We start from the raw sequence: 27,457 nt of genomic DNA, 5'->3' as shown, positions 1-27,457 counted from the left end.
CTTGTAACCTATGCAGTGTACACTAGGAAATCTCTTTAGGTAAGTCCATTTGTTAGAATGACACATCCAGTTATTGCAGGTTAATAAAACAACCCCCAAGTGTATGATCCTAAATGTCATAGGGGCGTAACTGATAACATATAGGTAGGTAACTAAATAATTGCTTTATTTGGAACATAACTTATTAGTTTATACCAAACGATTCATTACGCAAATGTTTTATTACTTTTATTTCTCACGAAAACCTTGTTTTTTCTCAGATCCATTTACCAATCTCAAAATGTCCTTGCATATGATTAATTGATTAAGAGGCCGTTATCGATTTTAGTCTATAAATGACAAATTGATATATTTAGTCGATGTAATTGTACACCTTTTGTTAACGATTAGAAATAACAAGTACCTACTAGTTTCTATTAGCACACGTCTTATTATCTTTCATTGCAATAGATGATTTTTTTGGAAATAGACTCATTTAATTAGTAATGAATTTTTTCTGATGGACGTTTTGGTAAACGCGCATAAAGCTCTTATTTGTACATTTCGTAAAGTTTGGACTGTTAATAATTTTTAAGAAAAATAACCGACTTCAATTTTGGATTTCATACGATGAAATTAAAAAGACAACCTCCTACGCCTAATTATGTAGAAAAGGAGGTAACATGTTTTTTTGTCACTGCACCCACCTTGACACATTTCAGATTTACCCTATGGTTGCCTGGTAAAATATCCGAAATAGGGTATTCGACTGTATTTAAAATACCTAAATTATTTCACACCATGCATGAAATAAAGCACCAGATAATTATAAAAAAAACGAAATAGGATAGAAATATAAAAATGTGCCTTGAAAACCTAACTGTTTGACAAACATGCAAAGAGAACAAATTGCCAAACGTGAACTATGCATCGTTGAAGAGTTCCGTTCTGTTCATCATCAGCAGTTCCACTCCATCAAATGTCACTTCTACAAATGTAAATACTTGATTTGTTGATGAAAATACTAAGATCTCTATATATATGTATGCCTTTAACATTTGAGGAGTTCCCTCGATTCCTCATGGACCCCATCGTCAGAACTCCAACTTGACAAAAATTTGTCTCGAAAATCTAATTTGCTTAACAAACAGCGAAGAGGACAAATCGCCATACGTGTACTATGCGTCGTTGAAGAGTTCCATTCTGATCATCATCAGCAGTTCCACTTCATCAAATGTCACTTTTTTAAATGTAAATGTTTGATTTGTTACAGAAAATACAAAAATTACTATATGTATGCTTTTCACATTTGAAGAGTTCCCTCGATTCCTCATGGATTCCATCATCAGAACTAGGTTTTGACAAAAACGGGACCAATCTGTATATATATAGATTCAATCAAAAAAATAATTTTCGAAATCGGTCCAGAAATGACGGAGTTATGAAGTAACAAACATTATTGATAACCTCCTCCTTTTTAAATCTTGAAGTCGGTTAAAAAGGTGTACAATTTCAACGACTAAATCTCTAAAATGGTTACCGGGCTCTTAAATATCATTATTGGTCAACTTTTTGATTTATTATTGTTTAAATTAATGGCTTGAATATGGTATTTAGAAATAAAAGTGATTTTATTTATCCCTATAATGTATAGATTTTAAATCGGTAGTTTTAGTGATGGACCGTTATTTAACCGAAACAAATCGATAATACCTATCTTGCTGCGAAATTATTTCACTATTACGATATGCCATATGCCAGAGCTAGAACCGTAAAGTGATTTCGACTCCTGCCTGAGACGATACAATCGACAGTGTTTTTTCATACGGTGTTCCAGACAGATTATATCTAAATAAGTAAGCTGACCTTACAAGCTCGTAAAGGCTCTCTTTATTCTTCAAAAACTGAGAAGAAAGTTGCATTTTATCCACATGAGTGGCAAAGTTTATTGCTGCAAATTTTGAGTTGTTTTCTCATGTTGACTAATCATTTTGTATGATAAATATTTACTTAATTAATGGCGTTCATTTGGTTTTAATATGTAATGTTACTAATGTTTAAGGTACAGTAAATATTTTCCTCGTGTAGGTGAAAAACAATTTTGTTTCACTTGGAAGCGAATTTTGTTTAACCCTCGTGACTTAAACCCTCGCAATCGCAATGCTCAAGATTCCACTTTTCGAATCACTCGCTATGCTCGTAGTTTAATTTTGGAGTATTTCGCTTGCTTGGGTATTAATATTAATACAGGAGGTTAAACGACAACTTTGCCCCCTTGTAAGACAATTAGTAATTTGTAACACAAAAAATTTCACACCAATGCAACGAAAGATGCCATTTCACAAAATATCAAACAAAATCAAACAACTCCATTCAAAATGTATGTTGTAAAATATGTATTTTTCATTCGAAATCATCCTTAAAAAGCCAATTCTACCAACATAAGGAAACAAACACAAAATTGGCCTTTGGTTACCTATACTTTGCCACTCATGTGCATAAAATGTAACTTTATCAATAGTTTTTGAACAAGCAAGAGAGCATTTACCAGCTGGTGTAGTGTAACTATCTATTACAAGGTTTTATTTATTTAACTAGCAAATGTTTACTATTAGAAGTATTAGAACAATTTAATTATTTTCAGAAAATATTTTTATTTGTTTTTATTTCAGTTTATAGCAAATTTAATGTTTGTTTGTAATATGTGTCGGGTCAAATCTTGCAAGCTAAATTAGACCTACTTCCCATTCGATTGAGCTGAAACTTCACATACGTATGTAAATTGGTTGACAATGCAGTATTATGGTACAGTCAGCGTCAAATACTTTGTAGCAGCAGCACATACCATCCTAAATATATGCTGTACCGAACTATTTGGCTACTTTGGTTGCTACAAAGCATTTGACGCTGACTGTACCATCCAGCTAATATGATATACAACGCACCCGGAACCTGATTGTGTTTGGATTTTTTACCATTGTCTCGGAAAGTATTAGTTGCCGGTTGAAATAAATCTACAGTTAGCGATAAAAGCTTGTATCAAAAATGAAATTTCTGACACAAACTTATCTCTACCAGTGGCAAAGACATGTCAAACGCTTCGCTGAATTAAGTGTGGCTAGCACTCCCATTGGGGTCTGTTTACATATTGATTATTGTTTATTGTGAGTTTGCTATTTAGACATTTGCTACTTGCGCTTAGTGGCAAATATATGAACTCGCACTAAACACTTTAATCAATGTTATAAACATTGGCCCTAGTATAAGTGCCAGTTAAACTTAGCCCAGCCACACTTACGTACCCATGTCGACGATTTCGTAGGACTCCGTAATGAAATGAAATAACGATAATTTATCTTGGCAGTGATTGGATACATTTTAATGCTCATTACCATTAGTTATATCTAAATAAGTGCACTTAGAACTTTCTAAAGTATTTTTAGGGGTCCGTCCGTACCTTAAAAAGGAAAAAACTGAACCCTGGGATTCTTAATAAGCTGTTGCTGCAACAATCAACTGCCAAGATGTTGTGGCCAATGATGACCCTTAAATAAGTAGGTAAATTATATCATAGTTAAGGCTGTAGGGGAACAGAAAAAAATGATTTATGCAAAAACCGGCCAAGTCCGTGTCCGGTCATAGATAATAGAGGGGTCCGTATACGTACCTTCTTACGATATAAAAAGCCACACCGGCAAAAGGGCGTATCTTACCGAAACTTATATAAATAAATAAATAAATCGTGGAAAGTATTTATTAAGCTATTTACGTGTACAGTGTGATCTGTCTTCGGGGAACTAAGTATTCTTTGACAAAAGCAACTGTGGCCGCCGAGGGTGCCGGGGTCACTGGCCGAATGCGCTGACACCCACACGGGAGAAGAGAGAGAGATGGCGCTACACGGAATGTAGAGTCACTGATAAAGACAGAATATATTGATGCCTAAAAGATACAAAGAATATTAAAACAAGAATATAGGGGGACAAAGTCTGTAGGGAGTGTACCGAATGCCAAATACTTACTCAATATTGGCGTCTTTATGTTTATTCTCATGTTTTACTGAGGTGCGGAAACTAATCAGTCGGCCTTGTTATTTGTTGATACTTTGGTCATTGGGTTGGACAAAACTAGCACGCATCCCATATCCCATAGCTTGGGAGTATTTTTTCAGAACCTATATACTTATAGTTAGGGAGGCGAATAGGGGAATTTTCGGTAATACTCGAGCGTGGCAGTTTAAGATATGAGAGATACCTTAGACCTAATAGAACAACCTAGTAAAGTATTTAGCTCTATATGTAGTGACGCGCGCCTAGGATAGACGATCAGATTAGTAAAAAAAAAATCGATAGTCTGAAATACTCGAGCGCGTCAGATTAAGATATTGGGGGTTGATTTTAGTGTTTTAAGACTAAATTTAACTAATCTGACGATAAGTCCTTGACGCCGCCGAGTTATAGGGTCGCGAACTTGTAAAAAAAAAACGTTAATCCGGCATTCTCGAGCGCGATTTCTTTTAATTTTATTTCGAAGAATATAATCTAAAACTTACTAAAAATACAAAATCTGCCGGTTTCTGCATGACCGGAAGTGTGGAGGAGCCATTTAGTCTTCCGAAAAACGCGTTGCGGCATATAAGTCGCAAACGATACATTTTACAAAAAAAAGTTTAAATAAACAAAAAAGGTAATTTTATTATACACAAAAAAGGTCTCTTTACATTTTTGTCCAAAGTTAAAACTTTTTGACTTGAAGCATCATAAAAACTCAAACTCCCGGTTTTTTTGAGTATATCACGAAAACTGAGGGTGTTAAAAATAATTGATATGAAATAACGATGATTAAATTATGTGAAAGAAGAAGAAGATGAATTGTATTGAGCAAAAATGTAAAGGTCATATATATTAATTATTATTATTATTGTAGTTTGTGGGCCTTTGACTGCCACGTCGACCAGGCATTGGTCTATTGTGACAGCCCTTTAAAGTTCATTACTGATGCCCGTTGAATCCAGGAAATTCCAGATTCTTTGGGCCGTAATGTTGTGTACCTCATAGGGTTGCAATACGTACCGCCCTAAGTGGGTACTTCTTTTTGACATTAGTGGTCCACAGGAGCAGAGAATGTGCATTGCAGTCTCCTCTGAGTCATGGCAGAACCTGCATGTCGCGTCTTGTTTCTTTCCAATTTGAAACATGTGTTTGTTCAATTTACAGTGTCCAGTCAAAATTCTGGTCACCGCGCAGGCTTTGTGTCTTTTGAGCCCTAGAAGCTCCCTAGCAGTTTTGCTGTTGAACCCTTTGATTAGAGCTTTCGAGTGTTCTTGTCCTTTTACGAACTTCCACCAATCGTTTGCCCTTATTTTTTCTAAATTGCTGAGCAGTGAATATGCATCCCGTTTTGTGATTCCACAGATCGGTTCTGGGCCGACCAGGGGTGTGTCTGCGCCCTTTCTAGCAAGTTCGTCCGCTTCTTCGTTTCCGTTAATGTCGGAGTGCCCTGGTACCCATCTAAGTGTGACTTTGTTGGAGTTTGTCAGTGCATTGAGGTTTGTTTTACAGTTCTGGACTAGTTTTGAGTTTGACTCAAGGGATTCTAGTGCCAGCAGAGCAGCCTGGCTGTCTGAGTTGATGTAGATATGTTGGTGTCGTAGGTTTTTATCCAGGTTAATCTCCGCACATTTGTTGATGGCGTAGACTTCGGCCTGGAAGGTTGAGGCCTGTGTGCCCATGCTGACGCTGGCTCTGAGCTTAGGTCTCTCACCATAGATCCCACATCCTACACCAATGCCTTTCTTGGAACCATCCGGGTACCAAATATGGCTTCCCTCTTAGACGTACATTTGGTCGTTGGTCCATTTGTCTCTAGGAGGTATTTCTACTGTGTACAGTTTAGTGAAATGACATTCAGTGTGCGTGTCATCGGTGGGCATGCTAAGGGTTCTATTTGCAAAAACCCAGGCCTTTAGTTTGGTTAATGCTTGAGAGCGCCATTTTGGCCTGTTTAGCATGCATATTCTGTAGACCCACTACTTAGCCTCCTTTTGCACCTGCAAGTGGAGTGGTATAATATCCAGCAGTGCGTCTAGGGCCGCCCCCGGTGTCGAGGAGAAGGCCATATATAACAATACAATTATAATACAATTTTTATATCATTTCATTTTTTTATACAATAAATAATACAATTCGTACTATATTTCATCTACATTTACGTTGGTTGCATCTATCGCTTTATTGTCATTCTTAAAATCCCCGTTTTATCAAGGAGAAAGAAAGGAAAAAAAAGAAACCAAAAAACCTTTTTCGGTCAGATTAAGAGAACCCACCAACATTTTTGTCAGATTAAGAAAATATGCTTTCAGGATACCGAGATAAACCTCCCCTATGAAAATCTGACGCGCTCGAGTATTTCAAAAAAACTTTTTTTTTTTGCATTTTCAAAAATTCATCGTAACTTATCGTCAAGCCGAAATCGTCAGTTTTTTTAAAGGGAGCTTCCTTGGGGCCTACTTAACACCCCTTCCGAAAATCTGACGCGCTCGAGTAATTTTTTTATTTTGAATTTTTGACTACTTTATATTCCTACCCCCACCACGCAAACCGGCAGATTAGTATACCGTTGTTATCAGAGGCACTTGGGGCATACGTAGTATGAATATCTGACGCGCTCGAGAATGCCCAAGTAACTGTTTTTTTTAACATTTTTGAAAAACCGTACACGCCAAACCCACCGCTAAAATGGTTTTTATCATACGAGCTTTTCTTTTCGAAATTATTTGATCTTTCGATTTTGATAGGTCTCGACGGCGCCGTTGAATTACGCCATTTAGCTACCTCGCCTCCCTAACTATTACATCTCTTTACTACACTATAGTGCTAGACTAGAATACCTAATCTTCTAAAATACCTAACCAGAAAAAATATCTTCTCGTGTTCTGAAAAGAAGTTGAGTAGTAATCCCTAAATATGAATATGAACGACCCCCAGAAGATGAACGAAATAATTTAATTACGCTTATATAAATATACTTTATACACGCTTAGGAATATTTTGTTTCTAACCTGCAACTATTCCCCGAGGCTGACATTTCAATTCTAAGACAATAGTCGCTGCATATATACCTACAGTACCCGGCGATGAATATATCGGATTTTTGGGGTTACTTACCACTAATTACCACCAAGTTGTTACCAGTGGTAACTACTGGAATTTTTTTTCCCAACTTATACCCTAACACTAACACACACACACACACACAACACTAACACTATAACACTATACTTAGTTACTATAACACTAACTGCCAACAGGACTAATTATATACTTAGTTAAGGCTAAACTTAGTTAACACAATCTCCAAATATAGAGATTATAACTGAGTGCAGACTGTACCTCAACAAAAACTGAAATAAACAGATTAAATTTTGATTTTTTTTTTTTTACCAGTGATAGAGTCTGTTCGTAAAGAGAAGAGTCGTGGAATGTGGTGGACCCCATACATTTCACGACTCTTCTCTTTCCGCACAGACTCTAACTACTGGGAAAAAATATCACAGTAGTTACCACCATGATTTTAAAATAGAATATACGAGTATATGTAGGTATACCTAGCTGTAAGTTGACATAAGCCTATGTACAAAATAAACATTTTGATTTTGAGTCGTTTTGGCCGAGCCTACTGCACTTTAATTTTCCCCACATCGCGTCATGTTTTCATCATGTTCACAATTTTCACGAACACTTCAAAATAGTTATGGAATTTTTATTAGTTTCGGTTTCGCTCACTTATTGAATGAGATGAGGGCTACCGTTTTTGAGCTCACCAGTTGGCGCAACTGTTGAGGAAGTGCTAACATTGTCATAATAAGATTAAACAAGTGGTGGTGGGTGGGGAACTTATCAATTTAAAGCAAAATAGTTTTTTTTTTATATCGTTACCTAGTTAACTTGAAATTGTGTTTTTGGTCCATTGATCCTGTTCACTGCCTCGACAGAAATACACGGAAGGGAAGTTTTAGCTAACTGTTTACCTTGTAATAATTTTCCTACTGTGTAATTAAATTGTCTTTTTTGTTTGTTTTGTATGCTGCGTCATACACAGGTATTAGGTTTTTTTTAGGTAGGTTAAAGAAGTTATTAGTTTTAAATAAATAGGAACAAATGACAAAAAATTTAAATTACTTTTCAACCTTCCTTTAGGTAACATCTAACTGAAAACTAGGTATTTAACAGGCCTCGACCCAATCTTTTGTTTTGTCTATATCGGTAAGTAACAATTTAATGAAATAGGTAGTTATTTGTTTTACAAGGGGGCAAAGTTGTTGTTTAACCGCTCGTGCTAATACCCGATTGATTGATACCCGAGCAAGCGAAAGATTCAAAAATTGGGAAGATTCCGTTGCGAGGGTTAAACAAACTTTACCTCCAAGTGAAACACAAAATTTTTCACCACATCAACACGAGGAAACTACTAACTATGAAATACCAAAAAATTCAAACGAATTCAAATACAAATTAACGTAATAAAAAATAATCATTTAAAAGTCCATTCCATTCTACTAGCTAACATAAGGAAACAACTCAAAATTTGCATCTGTTTACTTTGCCCCACGTGTGGATAAAATACAACTTTCTCATTCGTTTTTGAACAATCAAGAGGGTCTTTACCAGTTGGTGTGGTGAAAAGATATAAAACAAACTCTGTTTTATATCTCTGTTTAAATCCCAAATCGATTCGATTGGCCAATCTACTATCCAATCTGCCTAAACTATCTGTCACTTTAATAACGGAAATATTATCGGACCGTTCATAAGACCATAAATCAAACTACACTTTCCTTTTTCAGAAATGAAACAGAAGAGTATAGCTACCACTTCTACCACGGAACAAAGTCGGTGATTATACTAGCGACACCATAGTCACCATTATACTGCAGCTGGTTGTACGATTAGTAAGTTTGAGTACACACCCATAGATGGCACTATGCTGACACGTCGTGATAACTTGGTAACAAAAATATAGATGGCATTTTAAGCAACCCGTAACAGCCAGTAATTTTTTATTGTTTTTATTTAATTTATGTTTTTATTTTTAAATATTATCAATGTATTAGGTAAATTGGATATAAAGCCTTCTTTCATCTTTATGTAAAAATATTTGTACATTTGTTTTCAATTAAGTACATATAGCTACAACATACGTATATGCAGTTAGTTTTTGCTGTAATTAGTAAGAACTAAACTAATTACATAATACCATGGAATAGGTTACATACATTTAATATAGGTAGACTATTATAGGTTAATTATTAAGTGTTAATATCGATCTGGCGGGAAAACAGCTGTGCCCACAGATTGTAATTATTCGAATTTGAATTCTTAGAAACTGTTCTAAATGAAATATTATTACAAAACTATCTATCCAGTGCTTGCTTAAAATGTCCAAACTGCTTGGCTAAGCAGTTCCATTGATATTTTAATTAGTTAAAGTCTCTAGCGGTTTTTTCGGTCTAATGATTCGAAGACGAACGAATGTTTTATAAATAACAATAAATTTTATTAATAGATTGGTAGAACTATCTAGTATTTTCAATTAATACAATTAACTAGACCAACATTTTTTACGGCGAGTGACTACTGTACCACTCGTAAACCTTATTGCTACGTTATAAGGTCTATTAATGGTCGGCAGATTAATGTTAATATTAGAATAAAATTACTGTTAATATATTAATAAAATATTTTATTAAAGTATTTAGTCACCACCAGGTTCTGGTTTAAAATTTGTTTGCTTATACGTACTTCAACAGTATATCTACAAAACTTGGCAGTCATAATAATATGTATACTTATTAAATACACATTTATTCAACAATGACAGCTTTATTGCACTAAGAATTGGCGTCAAATAGGGGACAGTTGTATTACTGTCCGTGTCCGCTAGGCTTTTTGGCATGGCGCTAGCTTTGAGGAGCCATTACGGCATCGCCGTTTCTTTTGCACAAGAGCGTTAGAACGGGATGGCTATAGTAGCATTAATAATAGCACAAACTCTAATTTCGTCCCTCGCGCCCTTTCGTGTGCTTTCGTGCCGATCTGAATAACCGGTTTTGTTTGTGGAACGGTTGTAACCCCAACCGACCAATGGCTGCTTTGGGTTTCTAGCAGGCGTTCCATTGGCGACGGGTGAGCGGTTCGGTTCCGAGCGGTGTGGAGCGGGGGGCGCGGGGCAAGGGTGCGCCTCACCGGTAGCGCGCGCAGTTGTGTTTCGCCACTCGAAAAGAAGGTTATTGTTGCAATGAGACGGGCATCGGACTATCGATAAAGTGTGTTTGTATGTCGTTTTCGTCGATAATAAGTGTTGTGTTTACTTTCACCCGTGCGAATGTCTCAATCCTTACCTTTTTGTTTGTTGTTTCTTTTAATCACTGCCGCATGGGACGGCGCTTACGTTTCAGTTAACCTTTTATTTTGAAACGATGGAACGTTGTTCTTATGGTTTTTACACCAAAAGGTATTTTATGTTATTTTTTTATTTTATGATTGCGATCGGTGTGGGTGCGTCGCGTGTGTCTAAGCTATTTGTCATCGATATAGTAGACACGAATAGCAATATCAACATTGACAAACCGAGTGTGACTAGACTGACATAATAATGAGTGAAGGAGAAAGGATAAAACTTGCCATGAGTACCCTATTTGGGATAATTTCTGACTCCTCAGTATATCCGTTCGCTCACCCTGTCATAGCTATAACGCAAGGGTAGAACATTGGAGTAATGGCAGGGGGCTGTGTGGCTATTATTATTGCAAGGTTTCTGGTAAAAGCTGACAATGTGAGGCCCTACCGCTCGGCGCTCGGCTGTTAGGGGAGGGAGGACGCCGTCTGTCTGCACACATGCAGAACCGGTTCGCGCTCTGACTCCCCTTGTGCTGGTTCTCTCTATCTAACACCACGCGAATCCAAGGCGCCCTCTCTCTCGCACCTTTTCATTTATTTTTTGCTTCCCCTTGTGAAATAATGCCAGACGGGTCGTTCTGTTTCTTACTTATTATTATTTTAGTTATGTCTATTCCCCTAACTCATCACAGCTTACTAATATAATAAATACTAATAACTTGTAAAAAACTTTGGAATACTTTAGAAGGGTATGGTAATAGAGTTCAGCATGTCAATAATTTTAACGGGTCTTGGTTTTATAACATGCCTTAGTTTAAGCATTAATTCTCTTTGGTGTAAGTTTAGAAGCTAGTTCGATGCATGTTAAAATACCATTTTACAGAAACGTTGGTAGTACCTACTTACATACATACCTATCTAGTTTTAAGTAGGTACTCTATTGTGAACACTGAACAATCCAGCCAAGTTAATCTATTCTTGTACTCGACTGGGTTCCCACTCACCTCCTTGGTATCTACGTATAAAAAGCACTTGCGGTACTATACACCATACAGGCACTAAGTTTGATTGTGATTGCAGATAATTATATCATAACCTACCTGTGGTTTTGACACTCTTTTAGCTTCGTTCTCATAAATTTTCATCAATAGATCCATTTTCTAGTACGTGTAGGTAATTCACTCGTAATTTATTAAAAAAATAAATAACGGCTTTTCATGGTAGAAATGAAGGTAGAGTGTAGAAAAAATATAGGAGTCTAAGGTACCTACCTATTATAAATTAAAAATATTACAATCCCTTTTATCTGAGCTAGAAGTATCCTATGCCTTCTATTTTTTTCATGGGTACTGTAAGTTTGCAGTGTCTTTTTTGTAAAGGAACCCTTATGAGTATGTCAAATTGTCGATTGAATGACTATTGTCAATATGGCATACCCATGGCTAGCAATAAATAGGCGTTAATAAGATATCTAAAAGCTGAACTAAGTAAAGAGAACCCTAGGCGGTCTTCACATTGGATGCGGATTCGCACGCCGCGCCGCTCCGGTGTGCGAGCGGGACACAGCTATTTATATGCGTATAGCACTGTCACCCTCATACACCGAAGCGTCGTGCGCTACTAATATTATAATCCAATAGAATACAAATTCTCTTTATTACACTACCTCAGAATAACTAAATGTACCTACCCACACACATAAAATAATATTATGATCAAATTTGGTATACACTGTGCACAGATTGTTTATATTATTGCTTATACCAGGGGATAAGATTAAAGTATACATTTTATACTGAATTTCATTCCCTAAATGGGGTTGAAAGACAGTTTTATATGCGAAGTCGCAGACAAAGGCTAATTAAAGTATTAAAGAGAGTCCATTTCTTTAGATCTAGCAATATAATTATTCTGTTTATATGTATATATAGGTAATATAGGTATGCAGCTATCGATAAGCCCCGAGTTTCAAATTCTCTTTGCCCTACCTATGCAGGCATATTGTCTTTGCAGGACCTACCGCGAGCACTCAAAGTTCGCAAATTGCGGGCATCTTACTCGTTTACTCTAATTAAGATTGAATAAGAGTGACAGAGAAAGATGCCCGCAATTTGCGAACTTCAGTGTTCGCGGTCGGTAGGCTCTCTGATACCTACGTAGGAAGCCATGCACGTCATTTCGCACACAAATACAAAATGCACACAATAATCGTGTTTGGCCTTGGTACCTATACAACACACCCCTGTGTATACGCGCACCCCTTCGTTTAAGCATTCCGATTGCTTATTATGTTTTCGCCTGGAAAGCCGAAGGATTCCTTCTTTAACTGACTTCAAAATTCCAAAGGAGATTCTCAATTCTGTTGTATGTTATTTTAAATTATTTTTAGTTTTTAATGTTTATTACCTCAGAACTCCGAAATCGAGAGGTTTCTCAATCTCAATGTTTGCGAGTTTATACTTCCAGGTTGGTCCCATTTTTGTCAAACTCCTGTTCTGATGCATAAGGAATCTAGGGGACCCCTCATATCTTACATAAAGGCTACATATAACTATCATGAGATTGATGAGTAATTACTTTAAAGAAATGATATTATTAGTGATAGTGTGTAGTGGTTGGAATGAAGAAATGACGGCAAGTAATGAAGGTAAGGTAGGGAAGGTTGTTGTTAATCAAGGTAGTTTAGTCCTAGGCTAAATTTATGCCTTTCACCAGTGTTAAACACTCTACTTTTTATTTCGAATATGAGAAATATTTCGAATACATATTGTGTTTTAAAAGAAGTACCCTCAAGAAAAACTTTTATAGTATTTCTTGAGGGTACCTCTAACAATTTAGGTAAAAGTATCGTTATTTATGGAATGGGGTGCTAAATACCTAGGTATGAGACGGCAGATTTTTTTCGCGGTTTCAGGCTTGGCTCCATAGTACAAGTTGTTCAGTACATAATCAGTATAATCACACCTCAGAGTTTGATAACAAAATCAACCTGTGTATGTCCATTCCAATCAGTAGGTACACCAGTTATTAGTACTTACAACATTTGTATTGTCATTTGCACTGACATTACATTGACATGACTCCAATACTGAAGCAAGATAGGTCTCTCATGCTCTAAAAGTGAGTCGTTTTGTTCTTTAAAGTGTACAGTAAAGCATTTTACTTGCCTATTACCTACGTTGGTTCTTTTTTTTCGATAAGCAAATAAAATTAGGTTTCAAACAGCTTGGTACAATCATTTAACGGTGTGGGACGCTATTATTATTTTGTATATAAATTCTTACGTGTTATTTTCTTCGCATACTCAAAATCATGTTTTTCTCTGTATGGATTTGAGGGTGATGTAGCCCATAGCCAACGTCAAGTAAAAGGGTAGGAAATTAAACGTGGATAGGAATAAAAGAAGCTTGGAAAACAAAAAAAAGCGGCCAAGTGCGAGTCGGACTCGCCCATGAAGGGTTCCGTACCATTTATGACGTATTAAAAAAACTACTTACTAGATCTGGTTCAAACCAATTTTCGTTGAAAGTTTGCATGGTAATGTATATCATATATTTTTTTTAGATTTTTCATTCCGTTATTTTAGAAGTTACAGGGGTTACAGGGGACACACACTTTTTTTCACTTTGGAAGTGTCTCTCGTGCAAACTATTCAGTTTAGAAAAAAATGATATTAGAAACCTAAATATCATTTTTGAAGACCTATACATAGGTACCCCACACCTATGGGTCTGATGAAAAATTTTTTTTTTTTAATTTTATGACGTATTAAAAAAAAACTACTTACTAGATCTCGTTCAAACCAATTTTCGGTGGAAGTTTGCATGACAATGTATATCATATATTTTTTTTAGATTTTTCATTTTGTTATTTTAGAAGTTATGGGGGGGGGGGGGGACACACATTTTTCCACTTTGGAAGTGTCTCTCGCGCAAACTATTCAGTTTAGAAAAAAATGATATTAGAAACCTCAATATCATTTTTAAAGACCTATCCATAGATACCCCACACGTATGGGTTTGATGAAAAAAGATTTTTAGAGTTTCAGTTCTAAGTATGGGGAACCCCCAAAATTTATTGTTTTTTTTCTATTTTTGTGTAAACATCTTAATGCGGTTCATAGAATACATCTACTTACCAAGTTTGAACAGTATAGCTCTTATAGTTTCGGAAAAAAGTGGCTGTGACATAATCGGACAGACAGACGGACATGACGAATCTATAAGGATTCCGTTTTTTGCCATTTGGCTACGGAACCCTAAAAAACGTGGTCATATAAATAAAATAAATATACTAAATATTTAAAAAAAAAATGATTATATGTCATTATGGAAGATGAACCAAGCTAAGTCAGGAATAAATGTGACGATCCATATCAAAAGGTACGTTATGGCGGTCGGCGCTTACGTCGCGTAGTACCGCATTAGTAATAGCGCGCCGCTAATAATGGCGTAAGCGTCGACCGCCATAAGGTCCCTTTTGATTTGGATTGTCTCAAATGTTTAGATATGACAAAGAATCCTAAAGGAGATTTTCGTTCAAAAGTAATTATGAACACTGGTCACAAAAATATGATCTGAAGCCTCTCTTTCTAATAATAAATGGACATATTATAGAAATATTACCAATGTTTTAAGTTTTTAAATTGTGTTCATACTCAGAATCCGAATAAAACTATAGTAATATTATTCACCTAAATCATATAACATTTGAAATTTATCTCCAAGACGTAAAATACTTGTCGTTCCATTATGGTTTTCACCAGCAGTTCCATTTTACCAAATAGCACTGTTTATGCAAATGCTTAGTTTTTAGATTAAAATGAAATAAAAAATGGCTAGGTATTTGTATGCATATAGGATTTGAGGAGTTCCCTCAATTCCTCTTGGAATCCATCATCTCAGAACTCGCCCTTGACAAAAATGTTGCTTAAAAACCTAACTTTCTGAACACCCTTCAGAGGGAAAACTAGCTTTGCGATCCTAACGAAATAACCGTAGGTACTTTTTTCTATGAAATTCCATTTCAGGAGAAAACGGTTTCCACTAACTAAATCTTAACAAAACACTTTGCTTTTGATGTTGATCGCTCCAGCAGAATGTATACTAGGTTTATAAATTTCGCTTTTTTTTTAAACTTGTACATTCAAGTGTAGCAGGGAGGCAACACGTTGAACTTGGTTCGCGGCGCCCTCTGGCCATAATTATTTTTTAAACACCTCTTGTGTGTGGCAATATTGACTACCTATCTCTTTTCTCTGACAATTTTCACACAGTGAACATCACGAAAATTCTAAGAATTCTGAATTCCAGTTTATTCATGAAACTTAGTAAAAGTGCAAATATTTTTACTTCAAAAGTCCCTCTGGATGCGAATCCTTCAAGCCAAGGTGCGTTTTACTATAAAGGCGTTTTTACACCTTTAAACCTATAACAAACAATACAAATTAAATGCCATGCCACAATACATAATTTTATGGCCTTCATACTTTTCATCAGCAGTTGGTTGTAGGTCTGTCATTTAATGTACGTAGGTATATATATTTGAACATCTCTCAATTTCTGAAGAATTCCATCATCAGATCTTGCCCTGATGACAATGATGAATATTGTTAAATATTGCTCCCATTGTCATCCAGCATAGTATCCTTTCAAGTTTCAAACAAAGTAAGAATAGTCAAATTTGTTCATCTTCGAGATCGAGGAACATGGATTTAAAAAGATCCAAGCTCCTTTTACGGACTTACAGCTTGACACGTACATTTTTTTAGAGAAATATGCAATGCCTTTTATTTAAAAAACTAAGTCATAACAGCAGATAAAACCCAAGTAAACTTACATTGTAGGTCTTTCCGTTACTCTTGCGTGCATCTAATCGAAACATCTGAAACAGGTGACCTGAATGGTTAGAACCGAGTTTGGGTTAATCCCGTAAAGTTGCACAGCTGTAAATAGTACCTACCTAACAAACTAAACTACCTACTGTCACGCGGGAGAAATACATATAATGAAATGAAATAAAATACTAGGTCTGAACTAAAACGAGACAGAGTGTTCTAGTGCAAATAGCGCAACCATAGATTTTAGGATCACAGATGCGCTATACGCGTGCGCCCGTGAGGGATACGCAATGCGCAAAATTACAAACGCGTTTTAACATTCCCGACAACATACCAAAAACAACCTACGTAATTTGGTCTGGTTATTTGTTGCCCACCATAAACCATAACAAAACTTACGGTGGGGAATAAAAAACATGAGACTGTGACAAGAACAAATAATCATAGCGCTTTCTCTGCTACTCCTACTGAAGGTTCCATAAGAGCATTTCGTTGGGTCATCTGCCGGCTCTACCATTTCATCTCTATACTTATTGTACCTCTATGAACGCAACGTGTGTTTCATTTCATTTTTCATTCTGAATTTATTTATTTCTTTAACAATAATATATTGTGCTAGAAAACTTACGAACTAATTACATACTTACTTATAATTTAATTAAACTAAGTAGTGAGTGGACATGTCAGCAAATAAATACATTTTCTATGATGATTTCTGTCCCATTTGTCGTAATAAATAATTACTACACGTTCTGAATCTTCTGGTTACCTCACAACTTGATTAAAACCTGTTATCTTTAAACCTAAACAGTAGGAATCTAAAATAAAGACTCGATATTTTTTCGATTTATGAATACTTATCACTTTTAAAGTAAATAACTCCAAAAAACCGGCCAAGAGCATGTCGGGCCACGCTCAGTGTAGGGTTCCGTAGTTACTCTTCCGTCACAATAAACTAAACTGGAGCTTAAAGTATAGTAAATTGTTAACGAAGGGATGAAACGGTAGGTACCGTTTCATCCCTTCACGCGAGTTAAACAAATAGGCAAATTTGCATAATTAGTACCTAATTAAAGTAAATCTTTTTACGAAGAAGGGGAAACTTTTTGCGATAACTCAAAAACAGCTAAACTGATCATGTCCGCTATAGTTTTCATTAAATATCTTTCTTAAGCTCTACTTCCACGATTTTTTTCATATTTTTTGGACCTATGGTTCAAAAGTTAGAGGGGGGGGGGGGGGGACACATTTCTTTTTTCTTTCGGAGCGATTATCTCCGAATATATACACTTTATCAAAAAATGTTTGTTGAAGACCCCTATTAGTTTTGAAAGACCTTTCCAACGATACCCACACAGTAGGGTTGAAGCAAAAAAAAATCACCCCCACTTTACGTGTAGGGGAGGTACCCTCAAAAATATTAAATTTTTAGATTTTATTGTACGACTTTGTCGGCTTTATTGATTTATATATCCATGCCGACAGGGCCGGATTTAAGGGAGGGCAACCGGGGCTACTGCCCCGGGCCTCCACAAAAGAGGGGCCCCCCACAATAGAGAATTCGCTAAATTTACCATTTTATTTGGAAAAAATTTGGGGCCAGGGGGCCTCCACTCCTTTAGTGCCCGAGGCCTCCAGACCTCTAAATCCGGCATTGCATGCCTAGTTGACTATACGGAACCCTAAAAACCGTATTCATGTGCTTCTTTCAATCATTTTTTAATCTTTGATATAGGCCATTTCACTTGTATGGGAATTGCATATATTAATTATTACAAATAAAATGTATAAATACATACAATACATAGGCATTTTTTTTTTCATTCTTTTATTAGAAGCGCTGGTGGCCTAGCGCAGCGGTAAGAGCGTGCGACTTGCAATCCCGAGGTCGCGGGTTCTAACCCCGGTTCGTACTCGTACCAATGAGTTTTTTGTAACTTATGTACGAAATATCATTTGATATTTACCAGTCGTGAAGATTTTACCAGTGTTTTCGGTGAAGGAAAACATCGTGAGGAGACCGAACTAATCCCAATAAGACCCTAGTATACGCTCTGAGTTGGAAGGTCAGATGGCAATAGCTTTCGTAAAAACTAGTGCCTAGCCAAAACCGGATATCTATCTAGAGTTAGACCAAGCTAAGTTGACAACTTCTATGAAATTATGTTTTAAAATAACACTAGCACAGTCTGGGCTATCAAAATCCCTGTCTACTTAGCTGGGTGTAATTCTATCTACCTATTAATATTTTTGACTTTTGTTGAGTGTTTCTGGTTCCCATCAAATACCTTCTACACATTATACAATTATCTACTTATGAATATCTTAGATATTATCCCCCTTATAAACGTGTACTAAAGTTACGATGCCGCTAATCATCGTTTGTCCCTTTCCGACGTATTGGTATGATGTACACGTTTATGAATAAGGGGGTATATAAATAACAATTTCTACTTACCTATAATATTTACATGTCACCTTGGACCAAACTTTTGAAATAAGCCATAAGGCCGGTCTCATACATACAGGGTGTGTTGTTAATTTTGACTCTGTTTCCGTACGGAATGATATAACGGGTCGTCGCTATATATATATTATATATACACTTTCATGTGCTGTCTTGTTGTCATTCCGTACGGAAACCGGATTAAAATTCCGTATGTATGCAGCAGGGTTTAAAGTCTCTTCTACACGGTCACCAACAACGCTTTCAGTCAAGGTGGCGTCGTATAGGTGATCGTTTAGAAGGGTCTTTAATAGCTTAAATTTCAAAAGTTTGTTGACCATTCAAGCTCTAGTCTGTTGTTTAAATAAACTTATTGCTGTTGATGTCGTCGATAATAAAAGTACTAATAGACTTACGTACCGAACCACGACCTTAGTGCGTCTGATAAGGACGCGGCTATGATGTAGAGTGAGAAAGATATATTAGTGTGTACTGCGAGCCGCTTTGAAAAAGATATAATTTTCCTCGGATACTTAGAACTTCTGTACGTACGTCTATAAGTGCTCTATTTAAAAAAAAAGACTAACGCAGTGCTGTAGCAACACTATCAAATATGTCAATTCAATGTGACATTGACAGCATGGTACATCTACAGTGCACGATATGTCAAACAATATTAAATTAAAGTGAAAAGTGATGAATGATTACTATGTTTTATGTTTAGTAATCATAGTATAATAATAATATCATTTTATATTATATTACAGAACCCTCGTTCTTTGAACCCTAGCTGATCTAAGTGCACTACATTAACCATGAAATGTTCCCTTCTATATTTATGTACCCATAGTACGAATACGGAAATCACAAATGTCAGATAAACACAGGTAGTCACAGGTATCGTTAATACGAGGGGGGGTGTCATTACTAACCTTGCCGTTGTTCAATCCTTAGATGGTGTTAGTTATGGGTCCTGGCAAAGTTCTCAGTTTAATAACTCGGGCTCACGTTTCAGATCGGAGATACTAGACAACATCCAAAAGAAGAAAGATCAAGATAAGGAACAAACACAAAGTGCGGGGTTCCAGCAGGTGTCAAAAGGCGAGAAGGCTGGAGTCGGGCCAGAGAATGCGAGCCCTGCAGTGACGCAGCATGTCCCGGCGCAGCTGCTATCCCCGCCCCCCGCGTCCGCGCACCAGCTTCAGCCCGCCGACAAGGACAAGACCATCAAAGTAGCCAACTCAACCACAATCACACTCATAGAGAACGGCTCTCTCAACACTGACAAAGACAAAGACGCTAACTACCCTAAAAACTATTTCACTTTAGAGCCAAAGATTGATAAGAAAGATGACTGCAACAAAAATAGTATTACTATAACTAGGACAGTGCCAAAACAGTCGCCCAGCCAAGACAAGTCAAAGGGGCAACAGAAGCCAAACAAGAGGCCCTTGCAGTGTCTGGAAACTCTTGCTGAAAAGGCAGGAATCACTTTCGAGGATAAATACGAAGCTGCCAACACCCTATTAGCTTTAGATAAACAGAACAATACCTTTCCAAGACCCCAAGAATTAAAACAGCCTAAAACAGAGCCCGATAATCTTGGTCAAAACGAGGAGTATAGATATAGGAATCAGAAAGAAGAGGATGATAAATTACAGGTATGGTTCATTTAATTATGTAGTAATACCGTTGCATATTTCTAAATGTGCTGCCTAAAAGAAAATATAACTCAAGCAGGAATTGAACATTATTATATATATTTAGAAATGAGTATATAATGTAGTACCAACTTAGCTCATTGGATAAATCAATTCCATTTTTCAATCAAAATACATTTAAAGAAAATTAATATATAAAAATGATGGAATCCACATGAAAGGTATACCCCATTTCATATACCCTGGTGGGATTTCACTTGAGATGGTCACTAGGCGTAAACAATATGAGTTGTAACAACAAAAGATACCATGTCTTACATGTAATTTGCCAGTATTGATCCTTTCATGTTATTATTTGACAGTCATGTCAGTCTGCTAAAAATATTTTAAAACTACATACATATTTGTTGTTGGACTTGTAAGGCCTGTTTCCTATTCCTACATTTGATCAAGGCTAGATGTTATTAAATAAATAATTAACATTTTAAACTATTACTGTTATATGCAAAAATTTATAAACCAATTTAAGTAATTGTTTTAACTGTCTATACGACTTCTTTTTTTTTAATTATAAGTTTTTTTTACCTTAAACATAAATATTTATATACCCAAGTAGTATCAAGTATCAATATCGCTTAACCAACATTACTTCACTGTTGGTAATACCACCACATCCTGACTTCGAAGAGTTTAAAGCAATTGTAACAAAATAGATCAACATTATTGTTCTTTGTGTGCAGTTTCAAGTGGAATTCGCCATGGTATATGAAATGAGGTATAACACTGTAGGTTCAGTAGGTTGACATTGACAATAAAATACCATGGTGTGTCAATCAAAAATGATTCTAATTAATGGATAAACAACAGTGTGGTACCTACTTATTGTTTTAAAACATTATAGTGAAACTCTTTATAATAAAATGCATCATGAATAGACTTTATATAGTTTGTATAGTAAGCTTTCATGGACTTTAACTGGTCATAAATTAGGTTGATTTGTAAATAATCAGTTTCTGAGACTAGACTAGACTATAGTATAGTATATGCTCATGGCTTATGTTTTAGTACAAAGGATAGGTATCATAAAGTTGGATCATTAATGATGATTGCTAGTTGTTTTGTCTATGGATAACTTTACTTACTTTAATTGTAAAAAATCATACTGTTCTTTCCCAGATCCAACAGCAAATAATCCAGCAACAACAACAGCAGCAACAGCAACTGCAGCAGCAACTACAGCAGCAGCAATTGCAGCAGCAGTTGCAGCAACAACAACAGTTACAGCAGTTGCAGCAGCAGGCCTTGCAACGGCAGCACCAGGCCATACAGCAGCATATCAAAAACCAGCAAGACCAACAAGAGCTGGTATGTACATACATATTCACTTATTTTACTATACAGGTTGTTTGGTAGAGTCAGACCACCCTAAGTTGGCAGCGATTTTGATAGCCCACATGATGTGTTAAGTATACATCATAATTTCATAGAATTTGGACGTTTAAAATGACACTTGCACCGTCTGGGCTGTCAAGATCGCTGCCAACTTATCTTGGTCTGACTCTAACTTGATGGTCAATGTAATTATATTGCTATCCGGGTACACGCCTTATAAAATATTCTGTGATGAACAGTGGTAAATGATGGACCAAACCTACATGGCCAAAAGTATTAAGAATCAATGCATTTTTTTAATACAAAAAGTTAAATTTTAGTTTGAACATATGCATCAGAGCATATCATATTGTTGCGTTAGTGGTCTTAATTGTGTTCTGATAGTTGCAGAAGCAGTTCCAACAACAACATCAACAACAACAGCAGCAGCAGCAACAACAACAGCAGCAACAACAGCAGCAACAACAACAGCAACAACAACAGCAGCAGCAACAGCAACAACAGCAGCAGCAGCCGAAACAAGAGCTACAGCAAGTTACTCAACAGCAAGATTTGCAACAGCAGAAGTTTTTGCAGGTTTGTGGTATATATAGGCTGTCCCTAAAGATAAATCTTTCAGAACTGACTATCCAAAACGACTTAATATTATTGACTATGCATGAGAGAATCAAATTGATAACCTTATACCAGTAAGTCAGTCCTTCAAGTATTATCAACCTACTAGTATTACTAGGTAGTAATACTAGTAGGTTGAGTAGGTTGACCTACTCAACCTAAACCTAAAGATAAATCTTTCAGAACTGACTATCCAAAACGACTTAATATTATTGACTATGCATGAGAGAATCAAATTGATAAGTATTATCAACCTACTAGTATTACTAGGTAGTAATATTAGTAGGTTGGTAGGCAGGTGCCTAGCCCGTCTTCTCTCACTCTCACTGGTCGTAGCGCGAGTGAGATGAATGCGTGCTTGGAACCGCGGATACAATGCTTTTGAATTTTGTTTTTTGTCTGTTTTAATAATTAAATCAGTAATCATTGTGTTCTCTCAAAAATAAAGTTCCGCATTTTTAGAAGCAATTTTAAAATTTTTAGCTTTTGTGCATAATTTATATTACAAATGTTTAAAGAGCGTTTTAGACAATGTTCGTGATTTTTTTCTATCGAGCCAAAGGCAAAAACGAAGGATTCGAATCGCTGCACTCCCTAGAGAAGGGGCTCAAGTGTATTAAATTTTTTTTTGGAAACCTTATTGTGATCTAAAAAAGCGCTACGTCTTTTCAAAAACTTCGTTCTCTTAGTCGCTTCATAGTTCAGTTTCGTATAGGTATTGGAAGATGCTCTCAGGGTCGACCAGGCGCGTAAGAAACAAAATATTGTTGACGAAATTATCAAATTAATCAGGTTAGATAATTTGTTCTAGATAATGTTAGGCGTTAAAATTGGCTTATAGATTATACTAGGCGAACTTTTAATTTTCTTTGACTCATATGTCCTTAGAACTTCAGAGTGTGCTCTGAAAATCGTTAATGTACTACATCTATTACGTCAAGTCAAATTTACAAACCACATAGCTCAACAAAATAAATAAACCTGCAATTGTCACAAGAATATTAAATTTGTATTTTTTTTAAAGGAGTGTATTTCTTGATTAATATTATAACAAATAAAACATTGTTTGGGATTCCGCGGCGGTAATACCGAGGGCGGACGTTGCTGTGCACCCTCCATAATACGCGACCCGTTTCTCCCTCTAATCGTTATAGGTATATATTTCCCTCCCCTATAATCCCGTCGCCATTTTGTAAAGTACGATTTATGCGCTCCTATGGTAGCCATATTGCAACGCGGCGCATGCTGTAATTAGATGTTGGGTGCGGGTCTGACATTATTCTGTTCTGTTATTACGCATCAATAGTTAAACGAGTCTATTTTTTTACAATAATTTAACCAGGGTTACATAAGACTTTTTTTGCCATTTAATTACAATCTATAATAATATTAGTTAACGGCAGTTTAGTTTATGAAATAGTTTATTACAAATGCGAAAAATAGGAAATACGCACATGTAATGATAGATTTTACAGTACGGTCGAGGAAATTGATATGTAGCAGTTTACGGTTCACTCTATATTGGGCAGCGCTAGCATAAGCATGTACAGCCATATTTAATTGAACAGCAATTTGCTAAAAAACGAATTTTTCGACCGTACATATGGCCCTTTAAACCTTCTAATTAGCTTAGTTACGCCAGTTTAGTTTTCGAAAATTTAAAGGGCCATATGTACTGTAAAACGTACAATACATGTATCGTAATGTACTATTATCAAAGAGAATTGATTATTTAAGACGCGGGTTTTACTTTTATAAACCGTTGTAAACTACGCGGCCACCCCCAGAGCTCCTATGCGGCAAAAGCATTGTTTAAAGTACCGTACAGAGTTTTGTTTTCTTTATGTACGATGCGTCTTTAGATATGAACGTAGGTGCCTATCAGGGGCACGCAGTTGAAAAGTACCTTAATTTTATATGTTAAAAGAGTTTAGAGAGATAGGCAGAAGTAAAATCCCGATTTTCTAGTGTATACACGCGGCACACACACATACAAACACACACATACAAACACACACACACACACACACACACACACACACACACACACACACACACAACCTATATCGAGCGATGAATGCCTCAAACCCGTTAAGTGAGTATAAGTGCGTAATCGCTATAACTAAGTGCGCGGCTTAACATTTCATTGTACGTGTGTGTTGGTGTGCAGGTGGTGAACAACCAGCCGGTGCACACGCAGCAGTTCAACGTGCCCGGCATCGGCGAGATCAACCTCAGCTTCCTCGCGTCCCCGCAGAGCAACGTTAATCTGCTTTTCGACAAGAGCCAGAAGGCCGGCATGAGCGGCGACATCAAACAGCAACAAGTGCGTACAACGTTCAACTGGAATTATTACTTTTTTAATAGCCAAGCCAATATTGCTTCATGTCAAAATAAATGTACAATTTCCTTTTAAAATGTAATTTATATGGCTTAGCGGCAGAAAATGACTATTTTAGCAGTAGTTTTTGTAAGTAAGCTTGTATTTATACATGGTCACGCAACAGAAATTAATGTTTATTTATATTCTACAGCAATTAGTAGACGGTCAATCGCAAGTAGTCCAGCAGCAGATGAGTATGGCGCAGCACGAGCAGACGCAGCAGCATCACCAGACGGTCACGGTCGTCTCCTCCATGCCCAGCTCCTTGGCCGCGCACCAGGTGAGTAGTGCAGTACACCAGCGAGTGAACATGGTGCAGAAGTGCTCGTGGCATATTTATTTTACGCCACTCGCCTTTTTTGAACTTTTATGGAACTGCTGCATAATAGTAGTTTGTGATGGCTACATAATGAAAGGCATTAAAATGTTGCAAATTTCGCACTAAGATGACACAAATGTTTTAATGCCTAACTATATACATTTACATACACTATTTTATCACACTTCGCAACAGGGTATTTGACTACTAGTCTGATCGTAGTTACTGTGTTCGAACTGTCAAAACAATTTGCCACTATGGAATTTATATGAAATACTAGCAAATGACGTCACGGTCAAGTTACTTACTCTTACAGCTCTATGTGATTTATAAAATATAAATTGTATCCAAAAATAACTGCTGTCTACGACTCTATTAATATTCAGCCTGCGTAGCCAAAATGCCAATCGTTAACGTTCCGTAGCGACCGAAACGCAACTGTCACTGTCGCACTAATACGGAAGAGTGATAGAGAGAGATGACTACGCTACGCTACGGAGCGTTAACGATTGGCATGTTGGCTACGCGAGCTGGTGCTGTATTTCATGCCAGGTGTGAGATAATTTATTTTAGATATCCCTAGTGACATTTCATTTGGAATGAAACTTCATCTCGATTTTATCGAATCGAAGTCAATCAAGTTCCATTGTTTTTCAGAGATAATTGAAATTAGGATGTTATTATAAAATCAAATATGATGTTATTGTTACGAAATTTGTTCTAAGTCTAACAATCAGGTTACCTTTATGCTGGCATTGTTGCTGGCTGTAATTTACGGTTTTTGAATCACCATAGAGGGTTATGTGTGTAGGTAAAATACTGTTTAGATCGAGTAATTATAGTGAAGGTATTCTTTTTGTACAGGTCCAACAACAGCAGTCAGCGGCGGGCATGCAGCAGCAGACGAGCGCCGGCATTTCTAGTATGCCGCCGCTTCAGAGCCTACCCCCGAACACGCAACACCCGCAGCAAATCAGGTATGTACTGGGTTGAGCGTCTCTGCTAAATTTTAGAGAATATTGCGGTAGTAATTCAGTATGTAGAGTTGTTTTGATGTTTAAAATTATTGTTAGGTTAGGTTAGGCGGGGGCGTCCAGATACTTAAACTCATGAAAAAAAAAAGCGGCCAAGTGCGAGTCGGACTCGCGCATGAAGGGTTCCGTACCATTTAAGACGTATTAAAAAAGATCTTGTTCAACATTTTACCACTTTGGACACACATTTTACCACTTTGGAACTGTCTCTCGCGCAAACTATTCAGTTTAGAAAAAAATTATATTAGAAACCTAAATATCATTTTTGAAGACCTATCCATAGATACCCCACACGTATGGGTTTGATGAAAAAAAATTTTTTTTTAAATTTTTATGACGTATTAAAAAAAAACTACTTACTAGATCTCGTTCGAACCAATTTTCGGTGGAAGTTTGCATGGCAATGTATATCATATATTTTTTTTAGATTTTTCATTCTGTTATTTTAGAAGTTACAGGGGGGGGGACACACATTTTTTCACTTTGGAAGTGTCTCTCGCGCAAACTATTCAGTTTAGAAAAAAATGATATTAGAAACCTAAATATCATTTTTGAAGACCTATCCATAGATACCCCACACGTATGGGTTTGATGAAAAAAATTTTTTTTTTAAATTTTTATGACGTATTAAAAAAAAACTACTTACTAGATCTCGTTCGAACCAATTTTCGGTGGAAGTTTGCATGGCAATGTATATCATATATTTTTTTTAGATTTTTCATTCTGTTATTTTAGAAGTTACGGGGGGGGGGGGGGGGACACACTTTTTACCACTTTGGAAGTGTCTCTCGCGCAAACTTTTCAGTTTAGAAAAAAATGATATTAGAAACCTCAATATCATTTTTAAAGACCTATCCATAGATACCCCACACGTATGAGTTTGATGAAAAAAGATTTTTTGAGTTTCAGTTCTAAGTATGGGGAACCCCCAAAATTTATTGTTTTTTTTTCTATTTTTGTGTGAACATCATAATGCGGTTCATAGAATACATCTACTTACCAAGTTTGAACAGTATAGCTTTTATAGTTTCGGAAAAAAGTGGCTGTGACAGAATCGGACAGACAGACGGACATGACGAATCTATAAGGGTTCCGTTTTTTGCCATTTGGCTACGGAACCCTAAAAACGGAACCCTAATAAGATCACTTTGTTGTCCCTACGTCCGTCTGTCTGTCTGTCAAGAGCCTTTATCTCGGGAACGCGTGGCGGGACCGAAGGTCTACAGCCCTTTGAGGCTGTGAAAAAAATCAAACTTCTAATTTCGTAAAAAAATCAACATTCAGATGTTACTTCTCGTTGACCTAGAACTCTGAAATTTGGCAAATAATCTTGACTAAATGGCAAGTATATTGAAGAATAATCTCAAAACTCAAACATATAAAAAAATATAA

The 27,457-nt window shown here is 36.5% G+C and overlaps 1 protein-coding gene across 11 annotated transcripts in view; it reads left to right on the top strand.

Moving 5' to 3' along the window:
* Nucleotides 1-9,886: 9,886 nt before the first annotated feature.
* The window catches only part of LOC133516403 (polyhomeotic-proximal chromatin protein-like), a 47,901-nt gene continuing 30,330 nt past the window's right edge, over nt 9,887-27,457 (top strand). For 2 of the 11 annotated variants that reach the window (XM_061849385.1, XM_061849321.1), the window contains exons 1-7: nt 9,895-10,491; nt 19,677-20,322; nt 21,499-21,687; nt 22,099-22,290; nt 24,500-24,655; nt 24,864-24,992; nt 25,896-26,008. In XM_061849385.1, the coding sequence (XP_061705369.1) occupies nt 10,457-10,491; nt 19,677-20,322; nt 21,499-21,687; nt 22,099-22,290; nt 24,500-24,655; nt 24,864-24,992; nt 25,896-26,008 (1,460 nt within the window). In that variant the 5' untranslated portion in view covers nt 9,895-10,456. Of the gene's footprint in view, nt 10,492-19,308; nt 19,549-19,676; nt 20,323-21,498; nt 21,688-22,098; nt 22,291-24,499; nt 24,656-24,863; nt 24,993-25,895; nt 26,009-27,457 lie in introns of those variants that run through there. The other 9 variants (XM_061849352.1, XM_061849368.1, XM_061849336.1 and 6 more) reach the window with 8 other exon arrangements.

The sequence above is a fragment of the Cydia pomonella genome, chromosome 1 (genome assembly GCF_033807575.1).
Source record: "Cydia pomonella isolate Wapato2018A chromosome 1, ilCydPomo1, whole genome shotgun sequence".
Classification (NCBI taxonomy): Eukaryota; Metazoa; Arthropoda; class Insecta; order Lepidoptera; family Tortricidae; genus Cydia; species Cydia pomonella.
Note: the sequence above shows the minus strand (reverse complement) of the source record. Positions and strands in the feature narration are given on the sequence as shown.